This window comes from Ranitomeya variabilis, chromosome 7 (genome assembly GCF_051348905.1).
Source record: "Ranitomeya variabilis isolate aRanVar5 chromosome 7, aRanVar5.hap1, whole genome shotgun sequence".
Classification (NCBI taxonomy): Eukaryota; Metazoa; Chordata; class Amphibia; order Anura; family Dendrobatidae; genus Ranitomeya; species Ranitomeya variabilis.
This window is the reverse complement of record NC_135238.1, coordinates 107,171,920-107,193,207: the sequence shown is the minus strand read 5'-3', so window position 1 is coordinate 107,193,207 and position 21,288 is coordinate 107,171,920. Positions and strand designations below refer to the sequence as shown.

General features: G+C 44.2%; 1 protein-coding gene across 3 annotated transcripts in view; it reads right to left on the bottom strand.

Annotated features, from left to right (window-relative positions):
* The window catches only part of STAT1 (signal transducer and activator of transcription 1), a 2,295,457-nt gene that overhangs the window by 1,701,725 nt on the left and 572,444 nt on the right, over positions 1 to 21,288 (bottom strand). For all 3 annotated transcript variants that reach the window (XM_077275645.1, XM_077275646.1, XM_077275644.1), the window contains exons 11-12: positions 13,549 to 13,608; positions 12,023 to 12,052 (exon numbers count right to left, since the gene is read on the bottom strand). In XM_077275645.1, coding sequence (XP_077131760.1) covers positions 12,023 to 12,052; positions 13,549 to 13,608 — 90 coding nt within the window. The remainder of the gene's footprint in view (positions 1 to 12,022; positions 12,053 to 13,548; positions 13,609 to 21,288) is intronic.

Below are 21,288 nucleotides of genomic sequence, written 5' to 3'. Positions count from 1 at the left end.
TGCCATCCACTCCTGCAGCTGGGTGACATGCTCAATCACACTCCATTGTGGCATGCCCTCATGGATGTTGGCCATACAGGAGTTTGAACGGTGAGAAGCCAGTGGAGGCTTGTGGGACTTCTCTGATAGAAAAGAGCACAAATGGGAGCAGATAGTCTCAATCATCCTTCTCCACAACTCTCTTGAGAATGACGTTCAAGGTCTTATTGAAGCATTCCACCAGGCCATTGGTCGCAGATGGTAAATGGAGGTTTGCAGCTGGGTGATCTGGAGAACCCTACACAGCTACCACATCACATGGTTCATAAACAGGGTACACTGGTCCGTCAAGATCTCCTTGGGCAAACCGGTCTTGGCAAAGATATGGACAAGCTCCGGGGCGATACTCGTAGCCGGAGAGTTCCTCAGTGGCATCGCTTCTCGGTTCCGGGCTGCGTAGTTCATGACCACTAAGATGTACTGATGGCCACATGCAGATTTAGCAAGGGGACCTACCAGGTCTATAGCAAACCTCTCAAAGGGGATCTCTATCACAGGCAACGGGACTAAGGGTCTTCGGAAGTGAGACGAAGGAGCAGTAATCTGACAGGTGGGGCAGGAGCTACAATAAATTAGGATCTCTCGGTAACACCTTGGCCAATAAAACCTCTGTAACACTCTCCTGAGTTTTCTCTACCCCTAGAAGTCCGCCAAAAACATGTGAATGGGCCATGTCTAAAACCCTCCGCCAGTAGGGTCCTGGAACTAGCAGCTGCTCTATTATCTCTTCCCCTCTCAGTTTGGTCACCCGATACAACAACTCACCAAAGTGAGGGAACCTAGTGTCAGCCCCCGGCTCTTGAGCAACCCCATTACATACAGTCACATTTGCAAATGCCCCCTTTAATGTAAGTTCTCAAAGTTGAACAGTCCCAAAGTTCTCTTCAGGCACCTCTAAGTCAGGGAAGCAGGGCTCCTCTGTTACAGTCTCATCTTGTCTCGACACATAGGGGAAACTCCTCCACCTTTTATTCTGACAGCCGCCTTCAGAGGGGCCTGGCTTTTGCCCGGTCACTCTGTACAGCCCTCTTTGGCCCCAAGTTCCAAAACAGAGAAAAATCACAGATACAGAAACTTGATTCCAGCTCACCCAGTTGCTCTATGCTCATCCACCTGGGGCTCAGACACCATCCTCGCCCTGGCCTCACATCAAGGAAAATAGAAAAAATTGGAGTCCGGCTAAACAGGACTGGATTTTCCATGAGTAAGACTGCCTAGTGCAGTCGAAACGTGTCGACTGGGTCATGTCGACTATGTACATTTTTCTTTTGTATGCACTATAATTTCTTTTGAAAAAGAAAAGAAAAGGAAAATCCAGTCCTGTTGAGCCACACTCCATTTTTTCAATTTCCCTTGATAAGAGAAAAATCATGCCCTAGTATGACAGGATGAATTAAGTCTTTTACTACCCCAACTTCATGGGACTTATTACCACAGTATGTCCCCATGGTTATTCTGGCTATCGGGTAGTCCTTGGCATCTCCGTGTATGCAGTGGGTGCCCACAAACTTATTAGGGATTAACAGGTGTGGCAGGGCTGATTAGGATCACCAGACTTCCAGAGTCCAACACTTCCAGAATCATCACCCCACTGACAGACACAGCAAACGACTGGGGACCCCTGCCGGGTTGACAGTCCACACTGCAGGCAAGCCAGATAAGCATAGTAGGAGCAGCGACTGCCCAGGCTACAGTCCATAGGTTCAGGGGGCATATGACACAGGCAGCTATGTATCCAGGATGGTGACACTGCCAACAGACCACATCCTTCATATCAGTCTTTGGTGACCCCTCCACAGGGTTGAGACGCCCCATAGTTGTGGGACTAGCCACCCTCAGTGGTGGGCCTGCCCACTTTTGGGTATACCAGTACGGGGAAGTAGCAACGTCTGGTTTCCAGAGGGACTTCTCAACAACCTGGTCTCTCTCAACAGGCCGTCTGCATTCCAAGGGTCGCGATGGGCAACCCAGATCTGTATTGGCCTCTGGGAATTGGCCTCTGTATTGGCCTCCCTGGGAAGGGAATGGATGAACCCGTCCATCACCACGTGCTTGACCATCTGGGCCAGACTGGAAGTCTCTGGCTGTAACCACTTTTGGACCAGGTGTAATAGATCGAACATTTGGGAGTGTGGGGGTTTGTCGCCAGCATACGCCCAGTGGTGGACTCGCTGAGCCCTTACAGACATTGTTATTACCAGGCGTGCCCAAATTTCAGTTTTTAATTTTCAGTATTCTTTGGCATCCTGGAGTGTTAAATCATAATATGCCTTTTGGGGTTCCCCGACAGATATGGAGCCAGTACCTCTGCCCACTGCTCTGGTGGTAGCATCTCACACTCTGCCACCCATTCGAACACATTCAAAAAGGCTTCCACATCATTCCCTGGGGTCAATTTCTGAATGGCTCATCTTACCATTTTCCGAACATACGCATCATCACCTGGAGATGGGGAGCAGACCGTTGGCCTTACACGAACGGCCTTTGCGAGGATCTCTACTTGGCGTGTTATCGCCTCCTGCTGCGGTCACTGCTGTTGAAATTGCTATGCTAAAAGCTTATGTGTCTCCTGTTGCGCCAATTGCTGTTGTTCACTGGCAAGCTGGTGTTGCTGCTGTACCTGGAGGAGATGCTTCACAAGCTCCTCCATGCTGCCGGACGTCTCGCGCTGAGTGGCAGATTTCAACCAGGACATGCAGTTGTCCACTGCCTCTATACGTGTTTCTGGGACACTGACAGCATTTGAAACACCACATGTGAGGGGTTGACACGCTTATCTGCTTCAGGTAGACACAGGAACACTTTGATAGCAAATTACCTGTTGGTTATTATAGTCAGTATAGACCAAGGCAGGGTTCATGAGAAAATAAGCAGAACATTTCTGACTTAATGGAAAACAAAACAAACATAGTGCAAGAGTCCCTGCAAAAGAAGGAGGTTTCAACCTGCAGACACCACACATTCTCCTCAGCTCCTCCCGCAGCCACGTGGGAGTCCTTCCTCTATCACAACCCAGACTGACTCTCATGTCCAGGTATTTAACAACACATGTGATGATCACATGACCTTGACATCACACAGATCCTGTCAGGACTGTGCAGATGGAGATACGGTGGACCTCAATCCACCTGCTCTATGAAGGTCCACTAAAACCAGCTTGTAACATAACTTAACCATCTCATCACGTAGTGTGCTGGAGGAAAACTATTCTGGTTTTACATCACTGATAGCAATATGCGCAGACACACGTCTCCCTTCAAACACTGTGACCCTGTCACACTATACAGAGCCATGTAACCTATTTTTATATTTAACAAATGTCCTTCAGTTCAGCATCACAGATAAAGGGAAAATGGTGATGACCAAGTCGCCTTGTTTGATTATGTAATCTATTTGCATAGATTTTCCTCCTCTGTTCTAAAAATCAACAAACTATCTGGGCTACTCAATGCATAATTAGCATATCACTAGTCATCAAGAATAAGAGCACACTATTGTTATATTAAATATCAGTCAAAATTCCAGGCTTACACTAACAAAAGTCTGTTTTCTTGACCAACCAGAAATCAACACTTAAATTCAAAAGCCAATATACAGATAACAGTCTATTCTATAAAGGTTATCTTTCCCGGATCCCTTTGGTATACCAAGGATACTGTCAGGTGCTGCATCTCACTACCTAAACTCTGAGGGCTACAACACCACACCAATGGAAGCAACATGCCATTGTCAGGACTCTGAACACTTTTTATTACCTTTTGTGCATTACTGCCCTTTTCCAAGATGGAGTCTTCTGTCTCATGTGCACTGTGTCTTCCTGCTATAAAACTCCACCCCAGCCTTCAGTCTGTGCTAGAGTATGCTGCCTTGCATCTAGCTCCTGACTCTGATGACTCCCTGGCTATATATCTGCTCCTGTGAACCTGTGTGGTGATCCTGCTACTCTGCTCTGAGTTCCGGCTGCATATACCAGTTTCCAGTAATCCTCCTTCACCTGCTGCTCGTGTTTACTTCTATCTGCATTTGCTGGACATGTAAGCTATTGCTGCTCTGCAAAAACCTGAGACTATTACCCAGGCCTCCCTGGTTGAGCTAGATATTACTTGAACTGCATTATAAGAATATCTATCTGTGTTTGGACTAAAACAAGGACTTATTCGTGTCAAGTATCCTCAAGAATAACTGTGCTTCATAGACTTTCTACGTGATTGCATTTTCCTCTGAAGTTTCCTATAGACTGCTAAGCTGCGTTTAATATTTACTCCAAGTGTTGTGGACTTGAGTTTCTCTCTGCACCTGTTTGAATCACCGTGTGATAATATAGACTTTACCACTTATAAAACTGTGTCCTGTAGTTGTCTTGTTCCACGCAAAGAATCTCCTGAGTTATCCCCTATATTTATTACAGGATACTCTAGCCACAAAATAGGAGACTGCTGGAACAATGACTGCAGAGAGCAGATTAGAGCAGGTGTTTTCTATAATTAGATCACTGCAGAAAGATGTGGAAGGTCTGCAAAAGAAGTTTGGAAGCTTTGAACACAATCAACAAGTGTTTGAACAGACTTTGCAGGACTTAAGCACCCGCATGGCGGCCCAGGAAAACAAACTTGCTGGCATAGAGTCCCAGTATGGACGGGCTTTTCAGGACATATGCACGCAAATAGCGGCACAAGTGACTTTACCCTCTGGGCAACCGCCACCAGCTAGCCCACCTAAGTTGCCCCCATTCAGATTTAATGGTGATCGCGACAAAATTTGTGGCTTTGAGAATCAATGTATGCTATATTTTGATGTGCATGCTGACCGTTTTCCTAATGAAAGATCCAAAGTATTGTGTGTAATAATGCTGCTGACCGCACGAGCGCTCGCTGGGCGAATCCGATGATTGAGTCTCGTGACCCACGGTTAAATAACTTGGATGATTTCTTGGCCGCTATGGCATTAATGTTTGATGACCCTAATCGCCGTGCAACTGCTGAACCTGCTTTATTGTCTTTACGCCAGGCTAAACGTTCTGTTATTGAGTATGCTACTGAATTCAGGAGATTAGCGGTAGATACCAATTGGGACATTTATGCACAACTGCCTATTAATAAAAGGGGTCTGTCTAGTATTGTAAAAGATGAACTAGCTCGCTCTGAGTCACCACAAGAGCTAGAGACCTTTATACAGCATTGTATGTGCATAGACATTCGCCTTACTGAGCGTAGGCAGGAGAAGTTTGCTGCATATAACCATGTTTCTAACTTTTCCCTTCCTTCCAAAGAGCCTGCAGGTAAAACATCTCGGGAGGAGGAGGTGGTGCCCATGCAAATTTATTCCGTTCAGAGGAGCGAGATCAATGAGCACCGGGAGCATCACCTTCGTGAAAGTCTATGTTTCTACTGCGGCCAGTCTGACCACTTCTTGATCAATTGTCCTAAGTGTCCTAGACGGCCTAACAAGGTGCTAGCAGCAGTAGGGGAGTATGACAACTGTGATGATGAATCTGACATCTTTGAATGTAGCCTGCCTTTAAACGCTGTATTCCATTCACTTTCTATGACTTCACCCCCAAGGAGCTAAGGAAAAAAACTCTCACTGTTCTCTCCCTATTAAGATCCTGTGTTCAGGACAGTGGATTTCCAGTGCAGCTATGATTGACTCTGGTGCAGGTGGAAATTTCATGGATATCGCATTTGCCAAGGAACATGGTATTGAAATTCAGAAAAGAGCCTCTCCAATTACCATGGAAACAGTGGATGGGTCACCTTTAATCTCTGGGCCTGTGGATCAGGAGACCGTACCCCTTGAAATTGTGTTGGAGCCTAATCATCAGGAGCAACTTTATTTCTTGCTAATTTATTATCCTCATTTTCCTGTGATTTTAGGCATTCCTTGGTTGCGTTCTCAGAACCCAATTATCAACTGGGAGACCAAGGAGATTATCTTTCCAACAAGGAGCAACTCAGCGTTAACAGAAGCTGTCCCTGAGTCCACAACTACGGAACCACATGTACAGGTATTTTCTTTACCTCCAGCATATAAAGAGTTCTCTGATATCTGTGACAAGAAGAATGCAGATCAGCTTCCTCCACACAGGCATTATGACTGTCCCATTGAGCTGCTTCCTGGGGCAGCTATTCCTTTTGGCAACATATACCCTTTGGCGGCACCTGAGCTTCAAGCCTTAAAGGAGTATATTGATGAAAATCTGGCCAAAGGCTTCATACGTCCTTCTTCCTCACCAGCAGGGGCACCTATATTTTTTGTAAAAAAGAAGGATGGGACCCTGATACGCTGTGTTGACTATCGGGAACTCAATAAGGTAACCGTACGAAACCGTTACCCTTTGCATCTGATTCCCGAATTACTGGAAAGAGTCCGCCATGCTAAGGTGTTCTCTAAACTGGATCTTCATGGGGCTTATAATTTGGTGCGTATTCGTCCAGGGGATGAGTGGAAGACAGCATTCAGATGCCGGTATGGACACTTTGAAGCTCTTGTGATGCCCTTCGGGCTTTGTAACGCCCCTGCAACGTTTCAACACCTTGCTAATGTAATTTTCAGAGATTTGTTGGACCAGTTTGTGGTGATCTATTTGAACGATATACTAATTTTTTCTGACTCTTTACATGAACATGAAGAACATGTCAAAACTGTTTTAAGACGTCTGAAAGAGAACCATCTGTATATTAAGCCAGAGAAATGCGAGTTCCATCGTTCTGAGATACAGTTATTAGGTTATATCATCTCTCCCCAGGGGCTGAACATGGAATCTGGTAAGACTCAGGCTATCCTTGACTGGCCGGTACCCAAGAACGTTAAGGAGGTCCAACGTTTTATTGGTTTTGCAAATTTCTACAGACGCTTCATTTGAAATTTTTCTGATATTGTCCGTCCCATTACTTCCTTGACAAAGAAGGAAAATTGGTCATCACAGGCTCAAGAAGCTTTTGATCGGCTTAAGATCTGTTTCACATCAGCACCGCTGTTGATACACCCAGATCCAACACTTTCTTTCATTGTGGAGGTGGACGCTTCTGATAATGCTTTGGGAGCTATTCTCTCCCAAAGAACTGGAGAGAAGGGTCTGCTACATCCTTGTGCTTTCTTTTCCCGTAGACTAACCTCAGCAGAGAAGAATTACGACGTGGGAGACAAGGAATTGCTGGCTATTATTGCGGCTTTCAAAGAATGGAGGCATCGTCTGCAAGGAGCTGCACAACAGATCATAGTGCTAACTGACCATCGCAATTTAGAGTTCCTTAGATCCGCTACATGTCTTTCTCCTCATCAGGCTCGTTGGAACTTATTTTTAATTCAATTAAACTTTGTTATCTTGTACCGTCCAGGTTCTCGTAATGGGAAGGCTGATGCTTTATCCAGAATCCATGCTGTGGATTCCATACCTGGAGCCCCGTCCAAGACCATTCTATCTGATGCTAATTTCATCGGAGTTATCCACGATAAGGACTTGTGGAAGGAGTGAAGGGAGGCCTATGAAGGTGATGTATTTCTGGCCAACCCACCTGTGGATATTAATCTTGTCTTTAAGGGTGGCATGTGGTTCAAAGATCGACGTATCTACGTCCCTGAGGTTGTCCGTCTGCAGATCCTCAAGTTGGTACATGACTCCAAGTTGGCTGGTCACAAGGGGGTACAGAAGACACAAGAGTTCCTGAGCCGATTCTTCTGGTGGCCAACTTGCCTGAAGGATACCAATGACTATGTTCTCTCTTGCGAGGTATGTGCTCGTTACAAGACTCCTCATGTGGCCCCTACCGGTCTTCTACAACCATTACCTGTTCCGTCCCGCCCTTAGGAGTCTATATCAATGGACTTTATTGTGGAGCTGCCTACATCGGGGGGCATGAATACAATCATGGTGGTAGTTGATCGCCTGACTAAAGCTGCTCATTTTGTTCCGTGCACCGTCCTCCCCTCAGCTAAAGATACAGTGAACTTGGTTATACAGAATGTCTTTTGGTTGCATGGGGTTCCGGATGAGATCATCTCTGACCGTGGAGCACAGTTCACTTCAAGATTCTGGAAGGGATTTTGCTCTGCACTCAATATTAATGTCTGTCTCTATTCCGCTTATCATCCCCAGACAAATGGTCAGACTGAGTGTACCAACCAGACGCCTGAACAATATCTAAGATGCTATGTCAGCCATCTCCAGGATGATTGGTTGGAGTTGCTGCCGTTAGCCGAATTTTCATATAACAATTCTCAGAGCGCCTCCACTAAATTTACACCTTTCTTTGCCAGTCTGATTTATCATCTGTGTATCTTACCTAGGTCTCCAATTAATTCTCCGGTTCCGGCAGTGGAGGAAAGGCTGACTGTGATGAGGCAAAATCTGGAGGTTCTGAAGGAATCCCTGACCACAGCTCAAGAACGTTATAAGAGATCGGCTGATAGATTCCGTAAACCTGCACCCATGTTCAATGTAGGAGATTCCGTGTGGTTAGCAACTAAGAATCTGAAGTTAAATGTTCCTTCACAAAAACTTGGACAGAAATTCATTGGCCCTTTCAAGATCAACGGTATTGTGAGCTCTGTGGCCTGCCGGCTGAAGCTGCCAAGGACTATGAAGGTGCATCCAGTTTTTCATGTATCTTTACTAAAGCCTGTATCTCCTAATACCTTCTAGGGACGTGTTGTGCCACCTCCGCAGCCTGTGGTGATTGATGGGCAAGAACAATTTGTGGTGGAGGAAATATGTTGATTCCAGGATTCACAGGAATCGGCTCCAATATCTGATAAGATGGCAGGGATATCACCCTGAGGAAAACTCTTGGGAACCTGTGGAAAACATCAATGCCCAACAGAACATTTCTCATTTTCATCAGAGATTCCCTGAGAAACCAGGTCCAGGATCGTCCTGAGGCCGCTTCTAAGGAGGGAGTAATGTCAGGACTCTGAACATTTTTTATTACCTTTTGTGCATTACTGCACTTTTCCAAGATGGCGTCTTTGGTCTCATGTGCACTGTGTCTTCCTGCTATAAAACTTCACCCCAGCCTTCAGTCTGTGCTAGAGTATTCTGCCTTGCATCCAGCTCCTGACTCTGATGACTCCCTGGCTATATACCTGCTCCTGTGAACCTGTGTGGTGTTCCTGCTACTCTGCTCTGAGTTCCTGCTGCATATACCAGTTTCCAGTAATTTTCCTTCATCTGCTGCTCGTGTTTACTTCCATCTGCATTTGCTGGACATGCAAGCTGTTGCTGCTCTGCAAAAAACTGAGACTATTACCCAGGCCTCCCTGGTTGACCTAAGATATTGTTTGAACTGCCTTATAAGCATATCTATCTGTGTTTGGACTAAAACAAGGACGTATTCGTGTCAAGTATCCTCAAGAATAATTGTGCTTCATAGACTTTCTGCGTGATTGCATTTTCCTCTGAAGTTTCCTATAGACTGCTAAGCTGCGTTTAATATTTACTCCAAGTGTTGTGGACTTGAGTTTCTCTCTGCACCTGTTTGAATCACCGTGTGATAATATAGACTTTACCACTTATAAAACTGTGTCCTGTAGTTGTCTTGTTCCACGCAAAGAGTCTCCTGAGTTATCCCCTATATTTATTACAGCCATTTTAGTACCACCATCCCCAACATTTTTTTAGAAAGTAAGATAAAGCAAGGAAACTAAACCAGAAAAGATTCCATATTTGGTAGGCACATGAAGTGGCATACTATAATTTGATTCTTAGCAGTCTGAGCTGACAGGAGAAATTGTTAAGATGCTATTAAAACTCTTCAATCTTGGGATCCTTTTCTGAATACTGTGAGGCAGTAAGGAGGATCATATGCGAGGGTCGATATGTGTCCCCCAGGATGTGGACAGAGTCCTTTTAAGCCTGCTTGAGTGCCTTGTGTTCACAGCAGAACGCCTGTAAGTCACAAAGCCAAATAAAAGAAAGTATGGATTGGGTCCAAGTAGTGACTCAGTCAGATTTCTAGCAAAACCACAAAAAGAGGACTTAAAAATCCTCAAAAAATTCAAAAACAACAGAAAAAAAGGCAGCAATGTTTACCTGCCCATGCCTCCAAACAAAAGTAATATCAGGATGCAGTAGACCCATGTAGTTAAGATGGCAATACAGGTGCAAAAATACCAATGAGACAACCACTTTCGGCCTACCAATCCATGGAGGGGGTGGTTGCTTGGTATGTTAATGCACATTTGAGGCTTGTATGTGGGGCTGTTAACATACAGGTGATGCACAGCTGCATCCTGATAGTGCATTTGTTTGGAGTCCAGGGCAAGTAAACATTGCTGCCTTTTTTCTGCTGTTTTAGATTTCTAGGAAAACCTGTTAAGGGTTTTTATTTTTTGAGACATTTGCAGGTTTGGTAGTGTAACGAATTGCTCTCTCCACTCTGGGTTTTGGAAATGGCTCTATGGCCACAATTCCATTTAAATCTGTCAGTTTTGCCTTAGGTGTCAGTGTTGGAGTTTGCAAGCAGCAGAGCAGGCGGCTCTGTGCTACCCAGGTCAGTGAAGAGCTAACACAGAGCCAGGGACTACCTGGTGGCTGACGCAACCCAAAGATATGGTAGTTCCATTGTTCATGACAACAGGTTTTGAGTTCTGGACTGCGTTTGTGGAAACCCGGCTGTGATCTGGAGGACATCACTCCTATGTGTGAGTTCTAAAAATAAAGATACCATTTATGTTGAACTTTCTGTGGTCCCTGCCTATATGCCGCACTGCACCAACTCCGCTGCACTACAATACCTATGATCCAAGATACTGGTATCGTCAGCAGCACAGTTTGAAACATCTTAACTCTAGTTACCCATCTAATGGCATGCAATTGAGATTTTGCAGTAGCTGATTTCCAAAAACGGTTTTACTGTTGTGGTCACACAACTGGACCAGGTTAGCAATCCCCAGTTTTTTCATTACCTCGTGTAATTGGATAAGACCCTATTTGTGCTAATTGTTTTTCCAGCAATATCTTCCTCATAATAGTTAATGGCTCCATCAGGTTTCTGTCTAAACCCTGTTTCTTGGGTTTTAAGATGGTAATTCCTGATGGAGTCTCAAATAAGGGTTAAACATAATGTGAACACACTCTAAATCTAACATTTCTCCAAACAAACATAAAGAAGCACTCCTCTCAAAGTTTGTGTGCCCCTTAGGCTGGGTTCACACTGCGTCTGTGGCGTCCGTTAGACGGACTACGTACACCATGGCATAATGCAGTGTAACGCAGTCCGTTAACGCCGCCATTATGCCCTATGTTGGACACTTCGCTAATGCACGCCCACAATGGGCGTGCGCTAGCGATGTGCCATCATTGAGTGACTGACCCTGGGATGCGGGCTGCAGCCTTTCCGGGTCCGTCACTACTAGCGCAGATAGAGCATCTGCTAGCTCTATCTGCGCTAGCGCGATGGAATGTCGGCACTTGCGTTTACAGCAGCCCGTTAACGCATGTGTTGAACGGGCTGCTGTTAACGCAATGTGAACCTAGCCTTACTATTTTGCACTCATCATATCATATAGCACTGTGTACTTACAATTCCTTATTTGCCTTTCTACCAAGGTATTTCTTATCTTTTCTCTACTCTATGTAGGAACAGGAAGTCTCTTCTCCCTGCAGAAATTATTCTCCTTTTCAACTACGGAGTCAGTTGCTCTGCTCCACCCCCTGCCTGGGACTTTTGCAATGACTTATGACTCATATAGGGAAAATTTACCTTATTTTACATAGAGCTTAGAAGGATTCAGCTACTAAGTTTTTTATTATAAGATGTCATAGATCTAACAGAAAAGAGAAGAATTAGCTGGGTTGAAGGGCAAAATGAGCAATTGTAAGTACACAGTCCTGTATAATATCATGACTGCAATATATTAAGACAATACAAATTTTGATAGGAGGAGTGCTTCTTTAAGGGCACGTCATCTATTATTCAACATACTTCACATACCGGAGATAATTTAACAGATATTATCAAAAGGTCTAACATGAGATATCACGTACCCTTTAACTGTATTTTTTTCACTGACATCCCTAAAGGAAAAATAAAAAAAAGATATAATGAAAATAACCGTCAGCCATAACTCTAAAAATATAAGGTATATGATTTATATGCGAACTTACTTTTTGCTATTTTTCTAGCACTCCAAATTACTTTACCTAAGAATTTTAATTATGGTAGTAATAGATTGCATAAGGGTGTATTCACAAGTGCCTTAAAGTGTTAGTCAACTGGTAATTCCAAACATCCTGTGTGCATACAGATCTTGTACAATACATTTTTTAGGCTAAATTTACACAAGTTTTTTTCTAAGTATTTTTTCTCCAGTGTGCTGTGTCCATTTTTGGTCCATGTATCAGTTTTTACAATCTCAGGCTGCCGTCACACTAGCAGTATTTGGTCAGTATTTTAAATCAGTATTTGTAAGCCAAAACCAGGAGTGGGTGATAAATGCAGAAGTGGTGCCTATGTTTCTGTTATACTTTTCCTCTATATGTTCCACTCCTGGTTTTGGCTTACAAATACTGATGTAAAATACTGACCAAATACTGCTAGTGTGATGGCAGCCTGAGTGTCATCTGTTTTAATCATATGAAAGAAAAAATTAAAAGCTTTACTAATTAACTACTCAGAAAAAAATAGACAGCACTCCAATGAAATGCAGGTGGCATCCCAGTGCTATCCACTTTTTTCCACAGACCTGTTAACTTAAATAGAAGTCTTTGATCTGCAAATAAGGTCATGTCTTTGTTTTCTTACAAAAAAACCTAAAATGGACAGGTGAATATACCATTTAATAAATTAATAATACAGACAAAACACATACCAGAAAAACTAACTTCTGAATAAACCTCTAAGTACAGTTCTGAACCAATTGTGACTATACCTTAAGGCTATGTGCACATGTTGCGGATTGTGTGCATATTTTTCCGCACGGTTTTTGCACAATCCGCAGGTAAACCACACTGCAGATTACCCATGGATTTACAGCGGATTTAGAGTGGTTTTTGTGTGGATTCCACATGCAGTTTTACACCTGCAGATTCCTATTGAGGAGCAGGTGGATACCGCTGCGGAATCCGCACAAAGAATTGACATGCTGCAGAAAAAACACTGCTGCGCTTCCGAGCGTTTTTTTCCGAAGCATGTGCACTGCAGATTTTGTTTTCCATACGTTTACATGGTACTGTACAACGCATGGAAAACTGCTGCAAATCCGCTGCGGATCCACAGCAAGATCCGCAAAACGTGCACATAGCCTTAGACTTTGGCCACCTGTCTATGGGTCTGGGTCATGTGGGATGTTTTGAAAAAAAAACAAACAAACAACGTAGTAGTATCTTCATATAAAGTGAATGTGAGTTTTTATTCTTTTTTAGAAACTGTTGCTAAACTTGATAATAATAAGTCTCACGTTCACTTCATTAAGGGGGTAATGAAATTTCTTTATGTTTAATGTTGGAACAGACAAAATAATTATTAAAGTTTTATACAGATTCAATGTACATAATAACGAACATCTACTTACTTATCAAATACTGCTTTAACTTTAAGCTGATAATTAAGCTCTTGAAGTTTGACCAAAAGCCTGTAAGAAATAAAATAAAGCTGTGACACCATACATAATAATTTTTTTTCTTAAGAGTTGTTTAGGTTTGTAATTGAAAATAATGAATGACAAATTTTCAGCATTAGAAATATAAACCGAGCTCTACAAAAATTGCAAAAAAAATTGTACTATAATTCCATTTTATATAAATTAGAAATTGTTCCTTCACGTCAAAGCTTTACTGATCTTGTTAAAGTACATAATTTAAAATCAATACTATATTATACTAATTTCTCATTAGGGTAAGATGATTAAATACATTAATTTCGTTTACTGGTACATCATTGAAACAAAATTCTGATTGTCATTACAATCAGGAAAGTTATACTAGCCTTGCGTTCACAGCAGCAGAATGAAATAAACAGTGAACATAACAGAAATCGTAATTAATACATTAATTCAAGTTCAACACTCCATTTCACTCCTACTCACAAAAGGAAATAAGAAAAAAGTGAGAAAAATAAAAAGGTAAAGGTGTCTCTTTATCAGATTCTATGACTCTTAAAAAAATTGATGTGGGGGGGGGCGTGTCTGGGAGCTGCACTCAATGGAAGCATAGAACTTCTGCTCCTGAACCTGCCGTCCTTATAGAGAGGATTACATGCCTAACTGACATACAAACTGGCTAAAAAGAGAAAGGAGACATCAGCCAAAGTTTCCCTGGAGAACAGGGAGAGCTCTGCATCATCTTACCTCCTTAAAGGGACTCTGTCACCTGAATTTGGAGGGAACAATTTTCAGCCATAGGGGCGGGGTTTCCGGGTGTTTTATTCACCCTTTCCTTACCCGCTTGGCTGCATGCTGGCTGCAATATTGGATTGAAGTTCATTCTCTGTCCTCCATAGTACACGTCTGCATAAGGCAAGATTGCCTTGTGCAGGCATGTACTATGGAGGACAGAGAATGAGCTTCAATCCAATATTGCAGCCAGCATGCAGCCAGCGGTAAGGAAAGGGTGAATCAAACACCCGAAAATCCCACCCCTATGGCTGAAAATTGTTCCCTCCAAATTCAGGTGACAGAGTCCCTTTAAATCACCAGCTGGTGAGAGAAGCACATGTCCCTGTGCTATTGAACAGAAGCTGGTGCCATCTTGATAAGCAGCCTGTACTTCACACTTTCTGGACTCACTTAATGACACCGAGGGGGCTTCACAGGATCATATGTCAGAGGCTGATTCCGGAGATGCAGATCTCCAACTAGACAACAAATCTCTGGAGCGATATCTCAGGCACCTTCCAATTAAAGAGGATTTCAAATCCCTGGTGTGGATGCTGTGGAAACGGCGCACGATGCCACTAGACAATATATCTCAAAATTGCAGTGCCATGTAGTTTCATACGCTAGGGTATTGGGCGAGATGAATAAACATTTGGAGGACTTGGACAACAGAAGGCGCCGCAATAACATTAGGATGAGGGGTATCCTTGAAGCAACTGGTTCAGAGGATTTGTATACAGTACTCGAATCTACCTTCAGTTCAATACTGGATTTATGGGATTCATCCCATAAAATAAAGCTGGATGGAGCACATAGGGCCCTCCGCCTCAAGGGAGCTCAATCTCAGCCCCGAGATGTGATATGTTCCATCCATAACTTTCAAACAAAAGAGTCCATCATGTCTAAGGCTTGTGTTCGCCGTAAGCTTGAATTTAATGGAGCCCCTATCCAACTGTATCCTGACCTGTCGTAGATCACCCTCCAAAGAAGAAGACATCTGAAAACACTTCTCACCGCACTGAAAAATAAAAATCTACAGTATCGCTGGGGGTACCCCTTTGCCCATTGTTGTGAGAAATGACAGTCAATTACCTTACGCTCCTTTAAGGACCTTCTGGCTTTCTACGCTGATCTGGCAATTCCACTCCCCGACCTGACGGATTGGGACTTGGTCATGCCTCCCGTTTCACCTCTGCCAATCTGGCAGAATGTTGAGGCCAAGAAGAGAGGCCGTTCTTCCCGGGAGACCACACAACTGGATTCAACTTGAGCCATTTTTTTTTTCTTTTTTCATATATGCTTACACAACATTTTTATTTCAGAAGCAGGGTTTTGTCTGATTCTATTTCCATATAATAGTTTAAAGTTTATGATTACACCTCTTCTCTGACATTTTGGTAATTTCTTTTTAGCCGTTCTCCTGTTTTGGATGGTAGGTGAAGGTAAGCATAGAAGCATAGAATATTTTGTTCTTTAGTGTTTTGCACTTACGGTGTTTTCGTTGGGTGCCTCTTACCACAACTTCCTCACAAAGGGTTTTTTTTCCCAGTTCCTTTCTTGAAAAATGACTAGGAAAGGTTGGTTATGCCTACTTACCCACAGAGGAGAGAGATGAGGAGACAGACTTGTTCCTTCCCTCCTCTCTCTCCTCATTCTTTGGTTAAGCCATTGTTTTTTTGGATTCTGTCTGTTGTGAATTAGTGTACTGTTTTGTCTTTGTCTCCCCGCTTTCCTTTTGTATCTCTTCCTACAGATTCGTAGGGCATATGATGGTCTTTTCTTGCTCTCTTAGGGTATGTGCACACGTCCGGATTTCTTGCAGAAATTTCCTGAAGAAAACCGGAAATGTTCTGCAAGAAATCCGCATTTTTTTTTTGCGGTTTTTTTCCATTTTTTTTTCGCATTTTTTTAGCATTCTGCAAGCGTAATTAGCTTGCAGAATGCTAAAGTTTTCCAAGCGATCTGTAGCATCGCTTGGAAAACTGACTGACAGGTTGGTCACACTTGTCAAACATAGCGTTTGACAAGTGTGACCATCTTTTTACTATAGATGCTGCTTATGCGGCATCTATAGTAAAAGATAGAATGTTTAAAAATAATTAAAAAAAATAAAAAAATGGTTATACTCACCTGCAGCCGTCCGTTCCTATAGATGCTGGTGTGGTTCAGGACCTTCCATGACGTCGCGGTCACGTGAGCGGTCACATGACCGGTCTCGACCAATCACAAGACTGTGACGTCATCGCAGGTCCTTCACCGCACACCAGCTATAGAAACCGAAGCGGCAGCATGCAGCGGAGAGGCGGGAAGACATTGAAGGTGAGTATAGGACTATTTTTTTTTTTTATTCTTTTTTTTGGACCAATTATATGGTGTCCAGTCCGTGCAGGAGAGTCTCCTCTCCTCCACCCTGGGTACCAACCGCACATAATCTGCTTACTTCCCGCATGGTGTGCACAGCCCCGTGCGGGAAGTAAGCAGATCAATGCACTCCTAGGTGTGCGGAATCCCCTGCAATTCCGCATTTCAATGAACATGTTGCTTTTTTTTCCGCGATGTGATTTTTTCGCGGAAAAAAAGGCTACATTTGCACAAAAAATGTGGAATACACTGAAAATAATGGGAGGCATATGTTAGCGTTTTTTTCGCGTTTTTATCACGGATTTAATAGGGAAAAAAACGAGGAAAAAAACGCGAAAAATACTGAACGTGTGCACATGGCCTTAGAGAGATTCTGGTATCTGATGATCCTTAGAGGAGAGAATTGTTCAATATTATCTTGGGTAAAATGCTGTGCACATTGTTTTTTTCTCTTTTCTATCAAGATAATGGCTAATATATTAATACTGAATGTAAAAGGTATCAAGGACGCTTTAGCCCAGGACTTGGAGGTGATCCCTCAGGAGACCATCCGCCGCCTCATCAGGAGCATGCACATGCATTGTAGGGGGGTTATACAGGCATGTGGAGGCCACACACACTACTGAGCATCATTTCCTTGTCTTGAGGCATTTCCACTGAAGTTGGATCAGCCTGTACCTTCATTTTCCACTTTGATTTTGAGCCCAAATCCAACTCCAGACCTCCGTGGGATATTAGTTGTGATTTACGTTGATAATTTTTTTTTTAACCATAAAATTTTTATTTTATTAAACATGGTATAACAAAACAGGGTCGTACAAGTATTTAGTTTCTGTATAGTGTGCATGAATAATAAACGATATAAACGATGTAAGGCTATAAATGACCTTAATTTTACAAAGACGTAAATGACAAAGACAAGACAAGACAGTAAGGAGTAGAAGGAGGGGAGGGGAAGAAAAAAAAAAAAAAAAGGGAAAAACCTCAGTTAAATCAACTAAACAAATCCGAACTCAGCGGCACTACAGGTCGGATCCCGCTGCATAATAATCCCACGGGGACCATATTGCCTGGAAGCGCACCACCGAGTCATTTAGTAAGGCTGTAAGGTGTTCCATCCTTCTGACATCCATGATCCGTCTAATGAGGATCTGAAGCGAAGGGGGACTCGGCTGCCTCCAAAAACGCGCAATCAGGCATCTGGCCGCCGTAAGGATATGTTGCAATAATCTATTGGAAAGTTTGCCCATACCCGGCGCCCCGTGACCCAGGAGAAGCACCAGCGGGTTTAGTTCTATATCTGTATGCAATACCTTGTCAATGAGGGACTTAGCTTGACCCCAAAAAGGCACAATTTTTGGGCATGACCAGAATATGTGCATGAGGGACCCAGTGCTTCCTCCACATCTCCAACAGGAGGGAGGGACAGAGGGATTCAGTCCATGCAGAAACTCTGGAGTGTGATACCAGTGCATTAGTATCTTATAGATATTTTCTCTATAGAGAGTACACACTGATGATTTTGCGGCATTCCTCCCAATGACAGACCACTCTCGGGGAGAAATACGCCGCTCCAGGGCGGCCTCCCACTTGCGCATGTATAGAAAAGATTCACCAGACCCATCCCGTGGATCCGATAAAAGGTTATAAATTTCTGAGATCAGACCCCTGGTGTTCACGCCCCTCCTGCAAATTGTCTCGAAATCCGTGGGGATCGAAGCTCCCGCTTTACCATATAGGGAGTTAGCAAAATCTCTGATTTGTAGGTATTGAAATAATTCCCTGTTGGAAATCGAGAAATGTTGCTTAAGATAATCAAAGGAGTGAATCTCCATGGTCTCCCCATATATAATATCCGCAAATCTAAATAGGCCCGCTTTAAGCCAAGGGTGAACCATAGGAGACTCTAAACTGCTTGGGAGCTGTGGATGATAGATGAAGGACACAAGGGGGGAGCAAGGTGACATGAGGGTGAATCTCCGTGTGCAGGTATTCCAAATGTCACGGGTGAACTGCATGGGGCCTAAAAGGGGCGGAAAGGACTTACATTGTGCTGGCGACCATAAAAGAGAGTTAGGGTGTATTGGGGCAAGCCATAATTTCTCTATTTCATTCCACTTGCTGTAGGCCCATAGGGATGTCCAGCAGGGGATTCTCCTCAGGTGAGTAGCCCAGTAGTAATTAAGAATATTTGGCACAGAAAGCCCTCCCCTGGTCTTATGAGCTGTGAGAACCTCCTTAGCCACTCTATGGCGCTTTTGTTGCCATATGAACCTAATAATAGCCGCCTGAAGGGACTTCAATTCCGAGACCGGAACTCCAACTGGGAGGGTCTCAAAGGCGTAGATCAATCTGGGTAAAAGGCTCATTTTTACCGCCGCTATCCGACCCATCCACGAGAGAGGGAGTGATTGCCATTTAGTCAGGCGGGCTTTTGATTCTTTAAAGAGGGAGGGGAAATTTAGTTTGTAGAGGGTCTCATATGAGGACGTAATATTCACCCCCAGATATTTCACAGCATCCTGTTTCCACCTGAATTTAAAATTCAGGCGTAGGTGGTCCCATACCTCAAGGGGGATGTTAAGCGGCATAGCCTCCGTTTTGCTGGAATTGATTTTATATCCAGATAAGTCCTCATATCTCCTCAAAGCCCTCATGAGGTTCGGAAGAGACACGTGGAGATTAGTGAGCGTCAATAGGACATCATCAGCAAATAGTGCGATCTTAAAAAATTTACTCCCAACCATCACCCCAGAAATATTGGGGTCCCGTCGTATGGACGCTGCCAGGGGCTCTATGCAGAGGGCAAACAGGAGAGGTGACAAAGGGCACCCCTGCCTGGTGCCATTCGATAAAGTGAATGGTTTGGATGTACAGAGAGGGAGTTTTATGGCTGCTGTAGGGTGATTGTATAGGGATCTCAGTGCGGACAAAAATCCGCACGAGATGCCACAGACCCGCATTGTACTAAAAAGAAATGGCCAGGAGAGGCGATCGAAAGCCTTCTCGGCGTCAAGGCTCAGTACTAGTGTTTGCAATTTCTTTTGGTTCGAGATATCCACCAAGTCCACAACCCTCCTGGTGTTATCACCCCCTTGACGGCATGGAATAAAGCCTACTTGGTCTTTATGAATAATCGAGGGTAGCCATTTATTAAGTCTGGAGGCCAGTAGCTTGGTGAACACCTTCAAATCAGTATTCAAAAGGGCTATTGGCCTGTAGTTTGCACAGTCCAAGGGGTCCCTGGGCGGCTTTGGAAGGAGGATGAGGTGGGAATGTAGCATTGTGGACGGGATTGGGTTGCCTTGCAAGAAGGAGTTAAATAATGAGGCCAAGTGAGGAAGAAGTGTTTTGGCAAATGTCTTATAGTAAAAGTATGTCAGACCATCAGGGCCAGGTGATTTTCCCATGGGCAGGGACTCCAAAACCTCCTCTACCTCTTCAGAGGAAACTGCACTATTTAGAGATTCAATCGCTTCACTAGGTAGGGAGGGGAGGTCTAAGGTAGCAAGATAGTCTTCAATAGCCCCTGAACCCTGGGATCCATCAGCCGATGGGGGACCAAGATTGTACAATTTTTTGTAGAAAATATAAAAAATATCAGCTATGGCATCAGGGTGATAATGCATCACCCCTGCAGCGTCCCGCAAGGCCTCAGGAGATGAAGCCGCGGAGCATTCCTTCAGCTGGCGTGCCAGGAGGGTGTGTGCCTTATTGCCCCTTACATAGAATTTCTGTCTAGAGAAAGTTAGCAGCTTATCCGCCCCCGCCACCGCCAGATCTTTTAATTTTTCCCTTAGTCTGACCGCCTCTTTCAAAGCGGCCAGAGAGGGAGATTCAGCGAGTGTCCTCTCATGAAGCTTTAGTTGAGAAGCCAAATGTGCCCTCTGGACCCCTGCGGATCTCTTGGCCTTGGCGCCCTCCCTAATAAAATGGCCCCTCATCACCGCCTTATGTGCCTCCCACAGAATTCCCAGGGAGGAGACTGAGCCCGTATTGAGCTGGAAGAATTCCTCCAGTTGCTTATGCAGTGAGGCCCTGACTTCGGGGTCCTTGAGTAAAGATTAATTTAAGCGCCAGTGGCCAAATCTAGGTCGAGAATGGGCTCCTTCAAGTTCCATGATCACAGGAGCATGATCTGACCAGGTAATGGAGCCCAGTTCCACCCCCCCCCAGCCTCTTAAGAATAGCAGAGTTTACAAAGAAGTAATCGATCCTGGTATGGGTCTGGTGTGGGTGTAAAAAGAAGGTAAAGGCCCTCTCTACAGGGTGTGTCACCCTCCATGCGTCAAAGAGAACCTCAGATCTTATAAACCTCCGGAAGCCCAAAGACAGCTTCTTTACAGAGTCAGAGGGCGGGAACCCCCCGAGAGAAAGCCTGTCAGATGTTTCAGAGAATGGAAGATTGAAATCTCCACCTACTATAGTCGCCGCATGGGGAAGCCCCCCTACGAGTGAAAATACCCCCCTCAGAAAGCGAATCTGTCCCTCGTTCGGGGCATAAATGTTAGCGAGAATATGAGGTGAGCCCCCCACCTGTGCCTCCAGGATCACGTAATGTCCCTTAGGGTCAGAGTG